This window comes from Apostichopus japonicus, chromosome 4, assembly GCF_037975245.1.
Source record: "Apostichopus japonicus isolate 1M-3 chromosome 4, ASM3797524v1, whole genome shotgun sequence".
NCBI lineage: Eukaryota > Metazoa > Echinodermata > Holothuroidea > Aspidochirotida > Stichopodidae > Apostichopus > Apostichopus japonicus.
This window is the reverse complement of record NC_092564.1, coordinates 16723387-16743171: the sequence shown is the minus strand read 5'-3', so window position 1 is coordinate 16743171 and position 19785 is coordinate 16723387. Positions and strand designations below refer to the sequence as shown.

Here is a 19785-nt window from a genome sequence, read left to right as displayed (position 1 = left end):
ATGTATCTCTAATCATTTAGGTTTGACATGAACAAGTAAAGCAACAAACAGGCCCCAGCATCGGGCAAAGTAAGGTCACATACTACAATTTGCTCTGCATGTCTTCATCCAAGTACCTCCCCCAATATAGACTTTCGAGGACATGCTAAACTGTGACGCAGGGGCCGGAATCTCAAGTTATTTTCTACGAGGGCCAGAGAGAAACATTGGTTTCAATGTGTCAGATGGGTCACTGTCCCCATGCAGTGTGTGCTAATCTCAAGATTGCATTTTTAGCCTCTTAAACCAAGAGCAATGAACTTGTGGCAAGGAAGCAGAGCCAATCATCATAATCAGCTATCATATTTCAGTGGCATTGTAATGATAAATTGGAGGGGGCAGGGGGGGAGGGTAGGGGATGATCGTCGGGTCACGGACAAGTGCCAAAAATATTTCATGGACCACTGCACTTAAGAATACAATCTGTTTGAATATTTCGATTGACAAAACTTCCACAACGGTTAATTCAACCTACTTACTTTCACATGTGACAGGAGCACAACCGACGATGGCTGCTGGGTTTTTGCCAACCAGCTTGTAGTCTGGGGTCGGGCTGTCTTTTCTCACCCTGGCACAAATGTATTTGTACTTGGAGCAGCTTTCAGCATTAGTCAAATCGACAGACATTGGTAATTCCTGGGAATGAAAAGATGCCGCTGAAACTATAAACAATTTATATAAAAAAAAAATAGCTCTAGAGGCAAGACTCACACCAGATCGTTCCTTAACTTGTCAAGAAGTATATTTCGTATTAAATACAATTTTAAATTTCGGTCACCTATGTCGCGATACCGATATTATTCATCGTATCTTCTTACCTCCATGACAAAGTCATCAAAGTCAACGGGCATAGATCCCTGGGCCTGGTTCAGCGTGGACTCCACAAATCCTGTGCTGGATCCGACGCCATCGTCCGACTTACTGAACCACAGCGCCATCTGCCATAGTTGTTCCCCGGCCACTGTTGGATCTGTGATTGATTCCTCAAACTTGACGGTTACATCTGTGGTGACATCATTCTTCTCGCCAACGTAGAGCGTCAACGGGGTGGGTTGTGTTTTACGGAACTGAACGATGGGTGTTTCCGCTCCGGCCTCTGTGCGAGGAGATTTTTCGATAAAGTATTTAGGTTTGCTAATTAGCATGCTAAAGCAGAAGTACTTAAAAAAAAATTTGGGTAGGTAAATACTGAATGACATTGCAAATTTTAGTTGATCTTTGGAGAGCAATCTACTGCAGTTATTATGTACAACAATAAATTCACTAAACGGTTACAAACAAATCATTAGTACCAGCTAAAGAAAGGGGTGAGGAGGGGGGGGGGGGGGTGAGAATCCAATTCCTTGCAAGGAAAATGTGGTCACTATTTGCTTATTACAGTTGTTCATCCCCAGGATATTGTTTAGCCCCAACATGAACACTTATGTCATATCACTGTGACACTTTCATTTTGGCTCCTCTTTGAAATAAAACCATGTATTTATACACTAATTACATAAACATGGGACTGTACAACTGATGTGCATCCATTACATTTCCTGGAAATCCCCACATTTTCAAACACTGGATGAACTTTCTGCATTGCAACAATACAATTATACTGATACTTTTATCTCAGAGAAATAGACAGAAAAAAAAAGTTTAAGACACTGCTTTGTCTACTACAGAATGATCGAGTCTTAATTCTCATTTCATCGCATTTGTAGATGTTAATTAATATACGATGACCTATATTACTAAAGGAATTGACCGAAGAAGAAAACATTTGTAGATTTGTCAAGTAGGTCACTTCCCTGTGTATAACACAGTTAAACTACTATAGTATGGGCATATACACAAAGGTTAGAGGGCCTTACATTCCTATCCTAGCCGGATATTCTTCGAGAAGCAGACTAGCTCTGAAGGAGGTCCTGCTGCCATTGAAATTATCCCCACTTTGTTAGGCGGGGCTACTTACAAGGGAAGGACTTAGGAGTTGAGCGCCGACAACGCGGTAAAAATGCATTTGTATATTGGCCAGAAGGTAAGGAGTTTGTGACGTAAGTGTCAGGTACTCCAAACTTTCTGGTGTATTTACGACGGTGGGGTGTGTCACACTGACATTACAAACCTTCACAAGTAACCTGAGCACATCCTCTCCTGGAGAATCTGTATCGATCTATTAACTCAAAGTCTGGACTGGGATTGAACTTTCTCAGCTCGGAGCAGATGTATCTGTACTTGCCACATCCGGTGCCATCAGTCAGATCCACAGATTGTGGCAGTTCCTACAAGATAATCACAACAACTTAAACACACACGCACATTTCCAATGAGCTAATACCTGGACTATTTCCAATGAGCTAATACCTGGACTATTTCCAATGAGATAATACCTGCACTATTTCCAACAAGCTAATACCTGGACTATTTCCAATGAGATAATACCTGCACTATTTCCAATGAGCTAATATGCTTCCAAGCACTGTGACTTACAGTACAAAAAATGTATATGATTGCAACAGGATATTCGTACTGCTCATACTAATATTCTAATACCTGGACTATTTCCAATAATACCTGGACTATATCCAATGAGCTAATACCTGGACTATTTCCAATGAGCTAATATGCTTCCAAGCACTGTGACTTACAGTACAAAAAATGTATCTGATTGCAACAGGATATTCGTACTGCTCATACTAACAGTACAAATGCTGTGAAGCCGGTTTATGAAAGTGTACTAGTATAGGACAAACTTGACCCAACTGGGTGGATATGCAACAACTGGATTCAAAAGATGTGTGTATGATTCTAGCATCAGTTTCAGTTTCCTTCATTCCAGTATAAATAGCATAAAATACAATATATAAATAGGAGAGTTTAAAAAGTTATGATACAAATATTACAATAAAAAGGAAAGCGATAAAAGACATTTAAAAGGTAAGTAACACAATCAACAGTTTTGAAACTTTAAGTTAAACTGGGAATGATAAGGAAATATCAAAAAGGGTACATTAACTCCAATCATTTAAAATTCCATTTTGAATTAAAATAGATGCTCTGTAAAAATATAAATTTTTGACAATTTGAACCGTATATTTTGGTTTTATTGCACAATTTCGTAAATTAAGTTAATTTGTAGACAAAGAGAGTTGAGCTCTTTATTAAGAGGGTGTTTATTATCCTTATGAATAGTAGAATAACATGACTAAGACATGACAGAAGGAGTCGGCTGAAAGCTTCATCCCAATACTCACCACATACGTCAGTGCTTTATTGGGTTTGACGCTCTTGCTTCGCTGCCTGGGAGTAAGGACCGCCTCTCGTAGGTTTGTCTGTTTGCCTGATCCGTCCTTCTGCTTGCTGAACCAGATGGACATCTCCCACAGGTCCGTCCCCTTGATGTTGACGTCTGTGTCAAAGGTGATGTCCACATCCGTGGTGACCTCATTTTCTTTATTCAGGTAGAGGACCACTGGGGTGGTTGTCGTGGCAACGACTTCAATGATAGATTCTTCCTCCTCTGGAGGGAACGGTTCATCTTCATCTTCTTCAGGCACTGTTGAGGGCGTAATAAAACATCAAGTACCGGTTTGAAATGTTTTTTCTTACTGCTTCACCCTTTCAAAGTTCATTAGTATTGTTCTCTATTAATATGATTTTACAATCACCGACAAAGTCTTTTCCTCCAAGAAATATATATATATACAATTCTCTACTTCATCCTCACTCTCTGAGAGGATCTTTTGAGGAAATTTTGAGGAAAAGGAAATTACTTTTGTAAAACTTTAAGCAACTTCAACAGGGAAAACTTCTGTTGGCAATTCTGCCTACTACCTGAACTTGGTCGCATTTAAATACTGCTTCGCCATTTAAAAGACATCAGTGTCGTCCTAAACTATGTTAGGACTTTACATGAAATATGAAGCCATCCATCCTCAATCTTCCATATTATTCATCCATCGCACTTAAGGCTATTGACATATAGCATCACATGGCATGGTATGACATAGCTAAAACCCGAAGAAAAGAAAAATACACAAAGAAAATGAGCAATAAAAAGATACAAATGATGAGATATTGAACTATACTTCTTACTTATACATGTCGCTGGTGCACAGCCTGTGATGGCATCCCGGCTCTTCCCTAATAATTTGTAATCTGGGTTAGGTTTGTCCTTCCTGACTCTGGCACAGATGTATTTATACTTGCCACAACCTAAACTTCCCACTAGGTCAACAGTCATAGGTAGATCCTGTAAAATACAAGGTGAAAGGTCATATCCAGTGCAGCAGCACACCTATCTCCTTGAAATGGAATGCTAAAATCTTACAAATAAAACACATTTCCATATTGATAAGTTTTGAACTGAATTTTTCAGGGTTATTTAATATTCTGAGAAGTAACTATGGAAACAGAACTGATGGCGAAAGGATGAGGTGAAATGAAGTCTCCCGTTGGGAGTCAGGAGCAACTCTTAATTTCAGGAACAAAATTTCCAGCAAATTCTGTCTTTCTTGACCGGATTTTGAGGTGGAGCAAAAGGCCCTTTCAGGCTCATCAAAAATTTCAAATACATCAAACTTTCAAAACCAGTTATTTCAGTACAACCGATGGGTCCAAATTTATGTGAGAAGGTATCGGAGAATGTCTCCTTCACATTGTGGCAAAGTGGAAAGGGACCACCGAAGCAGGTACTACGTCATTTAAGTCATACATGTGCAAAGCACATATATATATATAAATATATATATATATATATATATATAAAGGAATAACTGAAAAACTGTAAACAACTATGCTGCATTTAGAGAAAGGCATATATATATATATATATATATCTATATATATATATATATATATATATTTATATATATATATATATATGCGTGTGTGCGTGTGTGTGTGTGTGGTCACTAACTATGCGCGTTGAAAGCATGGGATAGATGCATTGATATTCCACTATCCAGATCTCTTACAGAATTGCCATTAACCCTAACCAAAAAAATTGGAAATGTTAATACACTTGAAAGAGGGAGTAGACTCACATGGTGATGGAGTGGGAGATAACCATCACCAACCCCCTCCCCCCCTCCCCCTTCCTCCCTTATAGATTCAATCCCAAGATTCAAAACGATCATATCTCATCCTAAGCACATTACCTCCATCACAAAGTTGTCAAAGTCAACGGGCATGGTTCCTTGGTCGTCCGTCAGAGCGGATTCCACAAATCCTGTCGATGAACCGGCACCGTCATCGTCCTTACTGAACCACACGGCCATCTGCCAAAGCTCCTCCCCTGCAGTGTCCGGGTCAGTGTTGTCCTCGTTGAATCTCACTGTCACATCTGTAAAGACCTTGGTCTTCTCGTTGAGGACTAACTCGACCGGCGTCGGCTGAACGGATTGGAACTGGACTGTCGGTGGTTCGGTTTTGTCTCGATCTGAAAATGATTTGTCAAAATTGTTTAAAATAGCTAGGTTTTGTTAAAGCGTCTGGTTGTGTTGTTAAACAGCCGATATTGATGGCAGTCGGTCACATACCCTTGACTGTTAGGTGAGGGACCTCCAGCCATGCCCAAAATTAACAGAGGGCATTTTCGTAGCCGTCCTATCTGGTTCTCATGACTGCAGATCCTACGGGAAATGTGAGATGATCACCAGTGGTGTATTCAATTTTGAGAGATCTTTTGAAAAAAATATTTCCAAGTTTACATGTCAAGCTAACTGTTTTTAAGCACCTAAACTTGTCTTTTTTCTATAGCATGTTTTCGGTACGGCAAAACTGCACGCAAGTGGAACCATGAACTAGTCAATCACCCAGCGTATTAGTACACAGGTTCATCATCACAAGTATTCACAGCATTTGACTGCTTTATGGTGACGGTGTTATTCTAATTCAAAGATCGTACAACTGCACAGATCACACAAATGAGCACCGATATGACAGTGCACCCTCTTTTCAACGTTGGAAATTCCCCCGCTGTTGCATTCACGCAATAACGCCATAAGTCTTGTGAATGTCTGTTCAAAATACACAAACAGCAATGAAAAAAAGTACCAAATCCAGCCACACTAAGACTTGCAAATTAGAGTCCAGGTTAATTAAAGTCATCATTCTTGTCATGACTTGGTGAAGCCCACTTTCCTATCAATGAATTAATTTCTCTTTTAGAAAGGAGGGTGAAGTGGAGGGACAAGACAGCCCTGTGCTTCAGACCCTCCAAAACACACCAATATTCTAGTAGGAAGAGAAATTCTGTGTGAAATTTACCAATGCAGGTGACTTTGGCACATCCAATTCTTGAGTATCTGTACCTCTGCCGCAACTCAAAATCTGGAGTAGGTTTGTCCTTGGTTATCTCCGAACAGATGTACCGGTATTTCGAACTACAGATGGTCACACCGATAAGATCAACGTTCTGTTCCAAGTCCTAATGAATAAACAACAAAACGATTTTAAAGAATAAAGAAGAAATGTGAGTTGCAAACCATAAGCGAGTCTTTTCAAACATTCTGGGGGGGGGGGGAGTGAAATGAAAACAAAACTTTGGGAAGTTTTGAGGAAGGGAATTAAGGATGGGGACCCTTTTTTGAAAGGTTATTTCTTGTTAGGAAAGGAATATTATCAATGTCCACAAAACACTTACGAAAAGTGATTCATCTACCCATCCATCCGATCAACCTGCCAAGACTAATAGAAAGTTTACAGAGAACACTTAGTCAGTCCAAAGCCCAAACTGGTTTGTAATTATTTCAATCTTGTAATCCTTTTTGTGAATAATTCTGTGTACTTTTCACCTGCAGTATAGTTGCATATGCTTCATTATAGTATGATTCTTGAGGGTCAGTCAAACTCTTTAAAGGGTGTGAAGACTCCCGCAAAAAGAACGTCTAATGCCGGTATTCTGACCTAGTTTTGAATGAGGTGTAACAGAAGTGTTACACACCACCATCGATCCGAGAAAATACGCACGCAGCTGGCTACCTTTGGTAATTAGACACCAGTGTAGTCAATACATACAGCTGCGGTCAATACCCACAGCACAGTGTACAAACGATATTAGCGATGGACATTTCAGGTCCAGCTAAAGATAACAATTAAGGTATCACGTTTCATTACTGTCTGCATTTTGTAGTGATAAGCAGAAAACTTCACTTGCAAGCAACGGAAAGTTCACTTTTTCAGAGCGCGGCACATGGTTCAGGGCGAGTCTTCAATGCCTTTAAGTTTTAAAGACCATTCCAACTTACTGCAAAGCCCATGTCTTTATCTGGTTTCAGAGGCTTATCCTTCTGCCTCTGACTAAGCGTCTTCGATCGGCGGTTGGTCTTATCTCCGCTTCCGTCGGGGTATTTACTGAACCAGATGGCCATCTGCCAGAGGTTTTTGCCGGCAATCTTGTAAGGTGCCTCAAACTCCACCTTGACGTCCGTGGTGACGTCGTTCTCCTCATCCAGGTAGAGGGTCACGGGCGTGGTGGAGGTTGCGACCACCTCGATGTACTCGTCCGGATCCTCCTCTTCTCGTTCTGTAACAAAAGAATCATCGATCGATCAATCAATCAAACAATACTTTAATAGTATTACAGAGGTTCAACTGTGTAGTATTTTGTCTCTGTTTATTTGACAATTTTTCTAATTCTCAAGTTTTTGAAGTTGTAAATAGTTCTTGTTTTGTTCCATGTAGTGCGTTAAGGATTAAACAAAGAAATTAATTACTATGACACACTTTGGGAAATTTCATGGTTTTTACCGCAGCAGTGGAAAGAAAGCGGAACTTGAAGTGTGCTTGCGGGTCTCCCAATGTGTTTCACGACAGAGAGTGAAAATTTGCAAATCTATGTCCAATTTATGACTATCAAAGTAACTTCTTATAGCTATACATATGTTAAGACTGTTATTTGCCTGTGTCTCATGTAAAGAATGAAAGATTTATCACGATATTATTCTATCTAGAAATTGTTATCGTATATTTTATATTGGAACTAAAAGTGTAGTATTTTAACTCATTTCAAGATCAGATAGCGCTTCCAGATGCAGTCTACCCTTTTTGGCAGGGCATCATTTTTTCATGAATCTACTACCTTGTTAGTTGCCAACAGGTTGGACAAAATTTTGTCAAAGTACGAAAAATTTATGAATATATAGATACTGTAGAAGTTGTATTCGACAATATTGACGCTTCAAAGCAGTACTCTTTTACTTCCATCTTTCTCTGTTCTGAATGGTCTTTTTTGAAACAAAAAACAATAATTAATATGTTAGCACCGAAACTATTAATCCCATCGTACATAACACTTACGTTTGCATGTAACTGGGGCGCATCCTGTCTTATCCTTGCCGATCTGCTCGTAATCTGGCGAGGGAACATCTTTCCTGACACGGGCACAGATGAACTTGTATTTGTTACATGCGACGATGTCCGTAAGGTCAGCTGAAGTCTCAAGACCCTAAGAGGAGGAGTGAGTGAATGATGGCATAATAGTTATACTACACAGCAAAGGCGTGATAGAAGAGAAATGCTTTATCCTTTTAATAGTGCTTACAGGAACCACAGCATTTCACTTCAAAAGAGGATAGATCCTTGCAAATGATAAAAGATATAACGAGAGATGAAAGTGTCACATAATTCAGTAAAGGCTATACAATACTGGTGATTGATAAGCACATTTTCATGACAGAAGAGAAGGATAAATTACATCAGCATAAGAAAGAAAGAAAGAAAGTAAAGACTGCGGGCAGAGTTTGTTATACTTGACATGTTGAGTTGCTAATGTGGGAATACGCATTATTTTACCTTTTTGGCTCCCCACAGCTCCTTGGGTTGTTGGTTGGACACCCAGCAAAAAGTCTCTAACCAATGTTAACCTTAACTTATTATTCAGTGCTCGTTATTACTACGCATGCATGCGATATCTTCTCAATGATTTAAAAATGTTCATTTTCACCTTGCGTGGCAAGTGAAAAGCTCTATGAGAGCTTGCTAGAGAGTAGCGATAATACACTGCTTGCCAAGTAAACCAATCTTTGACTCAAGTCATATGTGTCACCCCATCTCCCCCCATGGGCGTCACCACACCGACAACCTAACCACTCCCCGCTTTACATTAATAATGGAGTTGCTTGATTGCTAGTCATCATTGCCCACAAAGGTTGGCTTAATGGGATGGGTAGGGGGAGGGGAAGGTGGACATTTTGAGAAAAATAAACCTAGCAATTAAAACTAGGACATCTCTATTTTACCTTATTGTTAACATTATTCTATTTTATTTTGTCAAGAAATACTGTCTCAGTTTCATGTTGAATAGAATGGGACAAACACTGGTAGTAAGGATAAAATAACAGAAACTATTTTGAGACCACAAAAGTGTTCTGTGTTCCCAGCAATATTTTTGTCTTCCCTCTCTTCCGTTCTCGGATATGTAAACATGGATTGGCAGCATATCAAAACTTAATCTTGTGCCTGTAAAGTAATCCTGGAAAAAACTCCATCAAATCTCTGTCTTTTTCCAGTGATTTGACTTTGAAATTCCATTCTTTCTCAAAATGTGTTATGTTCTTTGCTTTGAAGTTATTACTCTGTATCATGATCTCTGCTTCTTGGTCGTACGCAGGTCACATACCTCCATCACAAAGTCGTCAAAGTTAACCGGAGTCTGCCCTTGCTCATCGGCCAGAGCAGATTTGACGTAACTCTTGACCGATCCCAGTCCATCGTCGGATTTACTGAACCACAGGGACATCTGCCAGAGTTCGTCCCCTGCGACCGTTGGATCTGTGGTGTCCTCATTGAACTCGACTGTGACGTCTGTCGTGACTTCATTGTTTTCGCCGATGTAGAGGGTGACGGGCGTAGGCTGCACAGAAGCAAACTCAACTGTCGGTGTTTCTGTGACTCCTCGTTCTATCATAAGTACAACAAAGTAAAAATTTATCAAGAAATTCATACGGTATTCAAAACAAGGGAAAAAGTCAACTTCTTTGGAACAATTGCAATGATTTGCAACCAAAAAAGGAAGTGTTTTGTTATTGAGTTTTCATTCAGACATGTCAATTGGCTTGATGATATAGAAGAGGCAATTGGACAACTATAAATCTATGTACTGAGGTTAAAATAAGTCAGATAATGGTCATCCATGCACAAATCGCATCCATTTTAATAACAATCCTCAAACCAAACCAACCCTTCAGGTAAGTACTTTTGAAAGCGTCTAGCAATCTATGCAGTGTACGTACTCCATCCAACACAGTGCTTGAAGGTGAAAAGAACCCACAACTTTCATTCGTATGAAACACACAGAATATTATTTCGTACCACAGAGCGAATTTCTATTCAGATTGAGCAATATGCTCAGCGAGTAGCCTACATATATGTTAATAGTTAATATTAACTGTATATAGGCTACTTTGGTACACAGAGTTTTTAAACATCCTCATTTCTTTCATGGCAAACAAAATCAGATGGCTATTTGAAGAAGAAAAAATTTGTTCCCTGCCAGACAAAGATTGAATAACATCATCCTCCCAAAGTTGAATCATACTTACCATTACAGGTCACGGGTGCACACCCTCTTCTTGAGTATCGGTAACGATCGTGAAGAGTAAAATCGGGGCTGGGGTTGTTCTTTCTGATCTCGGAACAGATGAATCTAAACTTGCCGCAACCGGTTCCGTCGGTCAGGTCGACACTTTGTGAAAGATCCTGAAATTGTCAGGAAAAAGAACATTTTGGTACATCCAGAAAGAGATGCAGCAAAATTAAAATAATAATAATAACAGTAATCATAATATCAAAATGGTAAGAATCGCTCTATTAAGGTCCCATTAAAAGGTGAAGCAAAATGTATAATGACATCAAGTGATTTGTTTTCCTTTCTGGATATGAAGGTATCTTTTGGAGGCAAGACAAGTTTAAATAAAACAAATATCACACGAAAGGCCCAAAAAATGTTGCTAATAAAACTTAAAAAAGTCACATAGAAAAAAATAATCATGACCTTTTTTTACACATTTATAGTCATGCAAAGTTTACATGTCACAATTTACTTTCAGCAATAATAGAAAGTATCTTTAAATGCCCCTTTTCTCACCACATAGGTGAGATCCTTGTCGACTTTAGCCGGTTTGTTTTGCTGACGTTCTGAGAGTGTCTCCTCCAGGAGGTTGGTCTGTTTTCCGCTTCCGTCCTCATTCTTGCTGAACCAGATGGACATCTCCCACAGGTCGGTGCCCTCTAGGTTATAAGGGGTGTCGAACTGTACGCTGACATCCGTGGTGACGTCGTTTTCCTCATCCAAGTACAAGGTCACGGGCGTGGTGGTCGTGGCGATGACCTCGATGTATTCTGCCACGGGAAAATCATCCTCCTCGGGTGCATCTGGCAGAATATCTCGTGCTGTAGTGCGGCAAACAGAATTGATAGTATGTTATTAGGGATGATATTTAATTCATTTCCTGTGGATATTGAGTTAGTTGAAAGCAAACAAACATTATTCTTACACTTTTGGTATCAGAGAAGTGCACAAAGTAGAGCAATAGGAATATATATATAAATATATATATGTATATATATATATATATATATATATATATATATTTGTAATTCTATATGGTGATTACAGTCAGGAGGATACTATCCATATATTCCATGACTGTAGTAACACTACAATGCTATAGTATATTCAAGATTGGAATGACTTTATTACAGGGCTCTCCCACCATGTCCAATATCAACAGTGGTGGTCGCCGTCACATCATGTCCTATCTAGTTCCATGAAACTCGATAAGTTGCCAGTCTGTGCTTGTACGTCATCGTAATAGTACAGTGAGACGATAACTAGTAGAATATACAATTTCCTTTATCATAATTGAAGAAGAGATCTTTGAAACATATTTTCATAGAGTCAGACTAATTATATTTGAGCACCTCAAATTGTGCTTTCTAAAGCACCTGATATGACAGCATATCCTCTGTAGATATACTGGAGAACCTCATCAAGTATTCACTGCTTGTAATAGCTAATTCAGATCTGCAGATATGCCAAGGTAATTTTATTGGGAGCTATTGTATTTTACACTGATACCAGAATCATGTGTAACTTTTAATTCAGAGATCTGTATACAGTACAGATGACATGCACTAGGACTGATATGACAGCATATCCTCTGTAGATATACCTGGAGAACCTCATCAAGTATTCACTGCTTGTAATAGCTAATTCAGATCTGCAGATATGCCAAGGTAATTTTATTGGGAGCTATTGTATTTTACACGTGTAACTTTTAATTCAGAGATCTGTATACAGTACAGATGACATGCACTAGGACTGATATGATAGCATATCCTCTGTAGATATACTGGAGAGCCTCATAAAGCATGCTGGTAATAGCTAATTCAGATCTGCAGATATGCCAAGGTAATTTTATTGGGAGCTATTGTATTTTATACTGATACCAGAATCATGTTTCGAGTTTCATAGATAAAGAAGTATAGCATTTGATCAAGGAAGTACCAAGTCTTCCTTTCTATAGGGGCTCAATACCTTTTTAGGGAGGGGGGAGGGGGGGTGACAGACAGAGTACTGCTCAAACCTAATGTTATAAAAAAAAGAAATTGGCCCAAATAGTTTTTACCCCGGGGGGAGATAAATATTTTGGGGAACTAGGTGCCCTCCTCCTGGGCCCCCCTCCTGGTCCCCCACCCCCTTAGCTACAATGCTGCTTTTGATATTACACGTACTTGCACATATAACAGGTGCACATCCAGTTTTATCTTTTCCAATCTGCTTGTAATCTGGTGTTGGATCATCTTTCCTCACTCTAGCACAAATGTAGGCATACTTATTACAGCTGACTAAGTCTGTCAAATCTGCAGTGGCTGGTAAACCCTGCGAAAATATTTTTGGAAAAAAAAGACGCAAAGGTTTCCACTCGTGGATCAACTCTCTCTACGCTGAGTAAACAAAACAACAAAATTGTAAGACACTTCATATCTTATCATCCAAAGAAAAATGGAAATTTTGCTACATTCTGGTTTTTCAAGATATTCAGCATTTAAAGTAATTAATGCTAGATCTCTCTTAAATGCTCTTTTGGAGATTAAATCGATGATTACATCAGCTCCTTGGTGCAGAGCTAAATGTCATTATGTTATTTTGCACCCCCATCGACGGCAATGTATACCATTTATAAGAAATGAAAAATTTGAAATACATTGCAAAAAATCTTACCTGAGTACATGAAAGTTTTGTTTTCATTTATTGAGTATTGATCTGGTGGTCTCTGTGTTAGACTAAGAAGCCCAGCCACTTTACTAGATGACCCTCAGCTATTTAAGGGTTCATTGGTAAAAATATTAAAATGCTCTAAGAAATGCAACCTGGACTGGTAGCAATTATTTTATCACAGTATACAATGTATCAAGATGAACTTTGAGTCTAAAGTCATCCTTTAATCCAGACCAAACTGCAGCCAAATTTTGGTCATGAATGGGTCATATCTTGCTATAATGCTATTACATAGGGGTGGGGGGAACAATACTGCACCAGATAATTTGAGAGAAGAGACAAAAATTCACTTTAACAATTTACTAGAAAATGTCAATCGTGGATTAAAATTGTACTCTCCTTACCTCAGCAACAAAGTTATCAAAGTCGACCGGCATAAGTCCCTGCTCATCGCTCAATGCCGATCGGACGAGGTTCTTAACTTGACCGGATCCTGTCTCTGATTTACTGAACCAGACCGACATCTGCCAGAGCTCCTCCCCTGCGACGGTCGGGTCGGTAGTCTCTTGATTGAACTCGACCGATACGTCTGTCGTCACATCGTTCTTCTCTCCGATGTACAGAACCACGGAAGAGGGCGTCACTGAGGCAAACTCCACCGCCGGCGTCTCTTCTCCATCACGTGCTGTGAATAACAGAGTCAGAGTTACATCCACAAAGAAACAAGAAGGCCTGGAAGTACACAGTACACTACAGGCAGGGGAGGTGCGAGGGGAAGGTGGGGTGTGTCTTTGGCCGTGAAAAGACAGCATACATCACTGCTTGCTATGGAATAGGTGTGAAATATGTTCCTCTTTCTGTTTTTCATTTCACTTTGAGTATTTCTTTTTCTCTTGGTTATTTATGTAAAGACACATATGAATGATCTGGCCATCGAATAGACAATAAGCTGTCCTCTAAAGTGTTGGTTCATGGGGCATTTTATACTGCAATTCATGCTTGGAATTGTACACTCACTGGCTTGATGTATAGACATTACAGGACAGCCCTATAGGTTCCTTGCTGTCAATATTAAGGTGAGATGAAGTACTCAGAGAGCTAGAGATTGACTTGGGGAAGAGGAGAGTATAGCATACCTTCACAAGTGACCTTGGCACATCCTACCGTGGAGTCCCTGTAACGTTCAACCAGTACAAAGTCAGGGTTAGGTCTGTTCTTCCTAATCTCACCGCAGATGTACCTGTAGTTGCCACAGTCTGGCGAGTCACTCAGGTCAACATTCTGAGGTAGTTCCTATGGTAACAAGGCAGAATACAGCAGCTATGAAAAGTCTGCATCCAAAGCATACTACTGATTGTAGCTGGCAAATGCTAAAAAGTCGATGAAGCGTAATAAAGCTAGCTCATAAGTATTGTTGCCCTCCACCCACCCATCCCCACCCATCCCCATTCACCCAACCACCAAACCAAAGGTTTTCTTAATATTTTTGACATCCACAGACACCAAATGGAGGCTATATTCATTTTTAAATTTGTTAATCAACTGTTACCAGATATTTTCAACGACACAAATTTCTTCCACTCATAATATACATTCCCACAATACCAGGTCCTCCCAACACCTATTTTCTCTTCCCATTACTTCTGACCGTTTCAAGCCCTCGATTGTATCTGATGGTACTAAGTTCTGGAATCAATGAGTGATTCAATAAAAAACGCAAAATCCGTAAAGTTATTTTCCGATAAGTTAAAAAAGACACTTATATCTAAATATGAACACTTTCTAGTTTACCCTTTTGTATTTTCATCTCCATTTTGGTTTATGTTTCTATTTGACATCTTTCTACTTTACCCCAACTGACTGCTCCATTTCTTTTCTTCTATGCAAGTTACCTGGTGGGTCAATATGATGGGTGGGGTGGGGTGGGGGGCAGATCCTCTTCTTATCCTTCTAGTTTCCCTTTATTTATATTTACTTTGTAATTAATTATGTTACGGTGGGCTTCTTGTAAAAGCTTTGGCTTCAAAGCCCTTCCACCATTTTCTTATCGATTGTTACATGTCTATTCATTGTGTGATAAAGTGAAATTTTTCCCTGCTACTCTTCATCATTGTCATTTGCCTGGCATGAATCACCCGCTAACTCCCCATCCAACTAGATTCCCGAATCGCTTCAATTGTAAACATTGTAAGGGTATGCATGAACATGGAAAAAAAAATCAAATCCAACTACAGTTAAATCAATACAATATACATTGCTTGTGAGACATATCTCTTTTACAGAAGAGTACTTACCTGGAAATGTAAGTCTTTGTCAATCTTAGCAGGCTTGTTCTTCTGGTTTTGGTTGAGACTCTTGTCTTTCTCGTTGAGCCTGGGTCCGCTGCCGTCCGGGTACTTGCTGAACCAGGTGCTCATCTCCCAGAGGTTGCCACCCTTTATCACGTACGGCGTGTCAAACTGAACTGCCACATCGGTGGTCACGTCGTTGTCTTCGTTGGGATGTAGCACCACCGGTTGAGCGGTGGTCTCCACCACCTCCACGTACGAACCCAGGGGATAGTCGGGTAGCAACGGTGCATACGGTTTCAGGTCGGTCGGTGCAAAAGGGTACTCGGGCTCATCTGGTACCAGAGGAGCCACCTCTGGACGGACTGTTGGATCAGAGGATACAAATTTAGCCGATGAATTGAGAGCCAAAAGTTGGAATTTTTTAATTCAGCCTTTGCTGCAGCAGGATTCTGCAGGTATTGACATGGTGTCTTAAAACATCGATATAACGATCTCAAATAAGAACTATACAAAATACATAACTGCTACACAAAATGTGTCTTGTATGTGCTAAACTTGTGAGCTAGTAATAGCGCATATATCGGAGTACTACATTTCATTTAGAATTTGGCTACATTTTAACTATCACTTTGAGGCATTGAAGACTCGCCCCAAACCGCGTGCGGCCATCTGTAAAAAGTTAACTTTCTGTTGCTTGCAAGTGACGTTTTGTTTGTGTCGCTACAAACTGCAGACAGTAATGATACGTGACATCTTAATTGTTATCTGTGGCTGGACCTGAGATGTCCATCGCTGTATCGTTTGTATACTGTGCTGTGGGTATCGACCGCAGCTGTATGTACTGACTGTACACTAGTGTCTAATTACCGATGGTAGCAAGCTGTGTGTGTATTTTCTGGGATCGATGGTGGTGTTTAACCTCATTACACCTCATTCGAAACTAGGTCAAATTACCAGCATTAGACGTTTCTTTTTGCGCGAGTCTTCACACCCTTTAATTGTGTATTCCCCTTAGTTTGTGAGATTTCACATAAAACTACAGACTCTCTGTTCTCTCCCTTTACATTATATAAACGACTACCTCTATGTGATTCTTGAACTGATTTAAACAGTTCTAATTATTGCACGTATAAATTTATGCGGAATGTATGCCGTTTGCGATGGACAAGATGTATAAGCTTTACATCTCCATAGAAACGGAAACTGTGTGATGATGCTGACCCTTTTCCCTCTTTCGGGCCTCTGAAGTTTCATTTTACTCACCTTCGCAGGTGACCGGAGCACATCCAGTTTGATCTGATCCGACTTGTTTATAGTCTGGTGCCGGTTTGTCCCTTCTGATACGAGCGCAGACGAATTGATATTTGTTACAGTTTTCTTGATCTGTCAGATCTGCACTAACTGGCAGTCCCTGCAAAAGGGGGGTGGGGGGGGGAGGGAAAAGATGCAAGTGTTTTAGACATTAAACTGTTAAACCGGCATTCTCAGAGATAACACCAAAATACAGGTGACAACTTAATACATATTCATGATTTTATAGAAAAATCTTCAAAATGATCACTGACAAAGAAGAGGTAACGATCCATCCCAATGTCACCAGTTTGGGTTTTCACAAAAAAATATTTTATTAATTTTAATTTAGTAATATTTCCAACCAAAGACACCCCTATATGGTCGTTTTACAACTAAGTACAGCAAAACCTGTCATGTGACAAACCCGTTAGATTTTAAGTCGCAACCACAGTAAGCTATAGGGGAGGCTAGCTTGTGTCTATAATCATCATCATTGGTCATTTTAGGAAAAATTGCATCTGTCATCTGAGACAGTATCACTTCAAAACTTTAAGAACTCATGCCTGCCTCCCTGATGACCACATTTAAGTTTGACATCAAGCATTGATAAGAGTTTGGAATTTTTGAGTCAAACACATACTAGGTAGGTGCATAGAACAAACTTTCACTTTGCTTATTTACATATATTACATCTTTGAACCACACGCCCCCCTCATCCCCCCACGCCCACCCAGCTAGCCTCATCCTTCCCCCTCCACCCTGCTGCATTCTTACATCCCCCTTCTCCCCTTGGTAAAGTCCACATATTCATATTTACCTCAACCTCAAAATCTTCAAAGTCAACGGGCATCTCTCCCTGAGCTTCCGTCATGGCGCTCTTGGTGAATCCCTTCTTGGATCCCTTACCAGTGTCCGTCTTACTGAACCAAACGGCCATCTGCCAGAGATCCTCCCCGGCCACGTCCGAATCTGTTGTCTCCTCGTTGAAGGCGACGTTCACGTCAGTGGTGACGCTGTTTTCCTCGCCGAGATACAGAGTGACGGGCGTCGGCTCCACAGAAGCAAATTCCACCGCTGGTATATCTTCTTCCCGATCTAAACGGCAGATGAAGGTGACACATATTGTTGATCTATTATTAAAGAGGTAATCCTTGAATCATTTTCCAGGACGCCATATATTAACACTAGACAGAGGGCCAAAGTAAAGCCGGTGCTACTTCTTGGCCAGTTATGCCCCTGGTCTATGGGCCTAAAGAGGGGCCAAATGAAATTGCAAAGGGTCAAAAGGTAACAGCTGGTCAAATACAGAGAGATTCTTTAAAGAATTATTTGTATGCTTCAACATGTTGATGACCACTTCTTCATAAGAATTTCAAATGTCAATTTACAATGATCAAGCTACCGCTTCTACACAATGTGTGGACCTGTTTGAAGATCTGCGTCATCATGGATCAACGCAGCATAATACAAAAGTTGTTTATCAGAGATCTGGTTGCACTTCATTTCCATTCCTGCTCCAACAGCCCACTTCTGCTTGGTTACCATTCCTGCTGCTATGACTCATCTTACCATTCCTGCTGCCATGACTCATTTTTCTGCTATTTATGCTTCCAGGACCACATCTTTGTTACTATTCCTGCTTCCAGGACCCATTTTTTGTTTTTATCTTTCCGATTTACAGGACCTATACTTTTAATACCCTTCCTGCCCCCGGGGACAGTTCTAACATCAAGACGGTAGTGATCATACCTGTACAGGTCACCTGAGCACAACCTCTCCTAGCAAACCTGCTGGCCTCTAGCAGCTCAAAGTCGGGCTCGGGGTCGTCCTTCCTGATCTCAGCGCATATGAACTTGTACTCAGAGCAATCGGAGCCGTCGGACAGATCCACGTTTTGAGCGATTTTCTAGGGTAGGGGAAGGTCAGTGAATAGAAGATGATCATATTGTGTGGGAAGGCATACACAAGACTGAAAGGATTGAAAAGGATTGAAAAGGATTGAAAGGCTTTGATTGTACCATCTCGGGTCAGAATTAAGGCTAACTCTTCATCCCTCCCCTCCCCCCAACCCCTTCCAACCTCCACCACCCCCAAAAACAAAATTAGCACTAGTTTTTCTTTGGTGAGGATGGGCTGGAAAGTGTAGACTGGATGCTCTCTATTCTATATCACGTTTAATAGTTTTGATAACAGGAGAAAGAGAATGCTTACAGGGAACCAGAGAGATTCGTTAGGGTCAATTGGGAGATGTTTCTGGTTCTCCAGGAGACTCTCGTCATTCAAGTTGGTCTTCGGACCGGAGCCGTCTGGAGATTTGCTGAACCAGGTGGAGACTTCCCAATTGTCTCTGCCGATGATGTCCTCCTCGGCATCGAACATCACTCCGGTCAAGGTGTTGACGTCGTTGTTCTCATTCAGGTAGAGGGTTACGGGCGTGGTCAGAGTCGCTAGCACTTCCACGACAGGCGGTTCCTCCTCTTCACCTGGAACTGATGGGAAATCAAGGAAGGATGGAAATAATGAGACCATCCGTGGTGCAAACTTTGAAGGACACTGACGCATATATACACACAGAAGCAGGGCCAACAGAAGTAACAAGATCATCAATGGTGCAATTGACACACACAATTTGACCATGTCACGGTATATTTTGTCCAGAAGAGGGAGAAACGAGTGCGAAATCACCGATTGTGTACGCTGGGAATATGCAAATTTGCTGTTTCGATTTTCAAAGACCTTGCGAACACTTCTGCCTATAAACCATAACTTTGTGGCAATGCAAAACACATAGAGAAAGTGCTAAATAAGTAATTTGATAATTTTCTCCCTCTAAAATGTCATCCAAATTCCTACCAAGAGGTAAAGCTATTAGCTGACAAAAGGTACTCCCAAAAGTTGGAATATTTTTCCACTAAGACTACAACCGTTTCGTGAAAACGTTGGAAACTTTCT

General features: G+C 40.4%; 1 protein-coding gene across 2 annotated transcripts in view; it reads right to left on the bottom strand.

Moving 5' to 3' along the window:
• LOC139966621 (uncharacterized) overlaps nucleotides 1-19785 on the bottom strand; it is a 72008-nt gene that overhangs the window by 26244 nt on the left and 25979 nt on the right. For both annotated transcript variants that reach the window (XM_071969845.1, XM_071969846.1), the window contains exons 16-35: nucleotides 19045-19322; nucleotides 18583-18739; nucleotides 17651-17928; nucleotides 16804-16951; nucleotides 15544-15902; nucleotides 14386-14542; nucleotides 13654-13934; nucleotides 12763-12910; nucleotides 11114-11418; nucleotides 10569-10725; nucleotides 9647-9927; nucleotides 8326-8473; nucleotides 7275-7552; nucleotides 6295-6454; nucleotides 5184-5464; nucleotides 4120-4276; nucleotides 3279-3580; nucleotides 2150-2306; nucleotides 858-1135; nucleotides 519-675 (exon numbers count right to left, since the gene is read on the bottom strand). In XM_071969845.1, coding sequence (XP_071825946.1) covers nucleotides 519-675; nucleotides 858-1135; nucleotides 2150-2306; nucleotides 3279-3580; nucleotides 4120-4276; nucleotides 5184-5464; nucleotides 6295-6454; nucleotides 7275-7552; nucleotides 8326-8473; nucleotides 9647-9927; nucleotides 10569-10725; nucleotides 11114-11418; nucleotides 12763-12910; nucleotides 13654-13934; nucleotides 14386-14542; nucleotides 15544-15902; nucleotides 16804-16951; nucleotides 17651-17928; nucleotides 18583-18739; nucleotides 19045-19322 — 4467 coding nt within the window. The remainder of the gene's footprint in view (nucleotides 1-518; nucleotides 676-857; nucleotides 1136-2149; nucleotides 2307-3278; nucleotides 3581-4119; nucleotides 4277-5183; nucleotides 5465-6294; nucleotides 6455-7274; nucleotides 7553-8325; nucleotides 8474-9646; nucleotides 9928-10568; nucleotides 10726-11113; nucleotides 11419-12762; nucleotides 12911-13653; nucleotides 13935-14385; nucleotides 14543-15543; nucleotides 15903-16803; nucleotides 16952-17650; nucleotides 17929-18582; nucleotides 18740-19044; nucleotides 19323-19785) is intronic.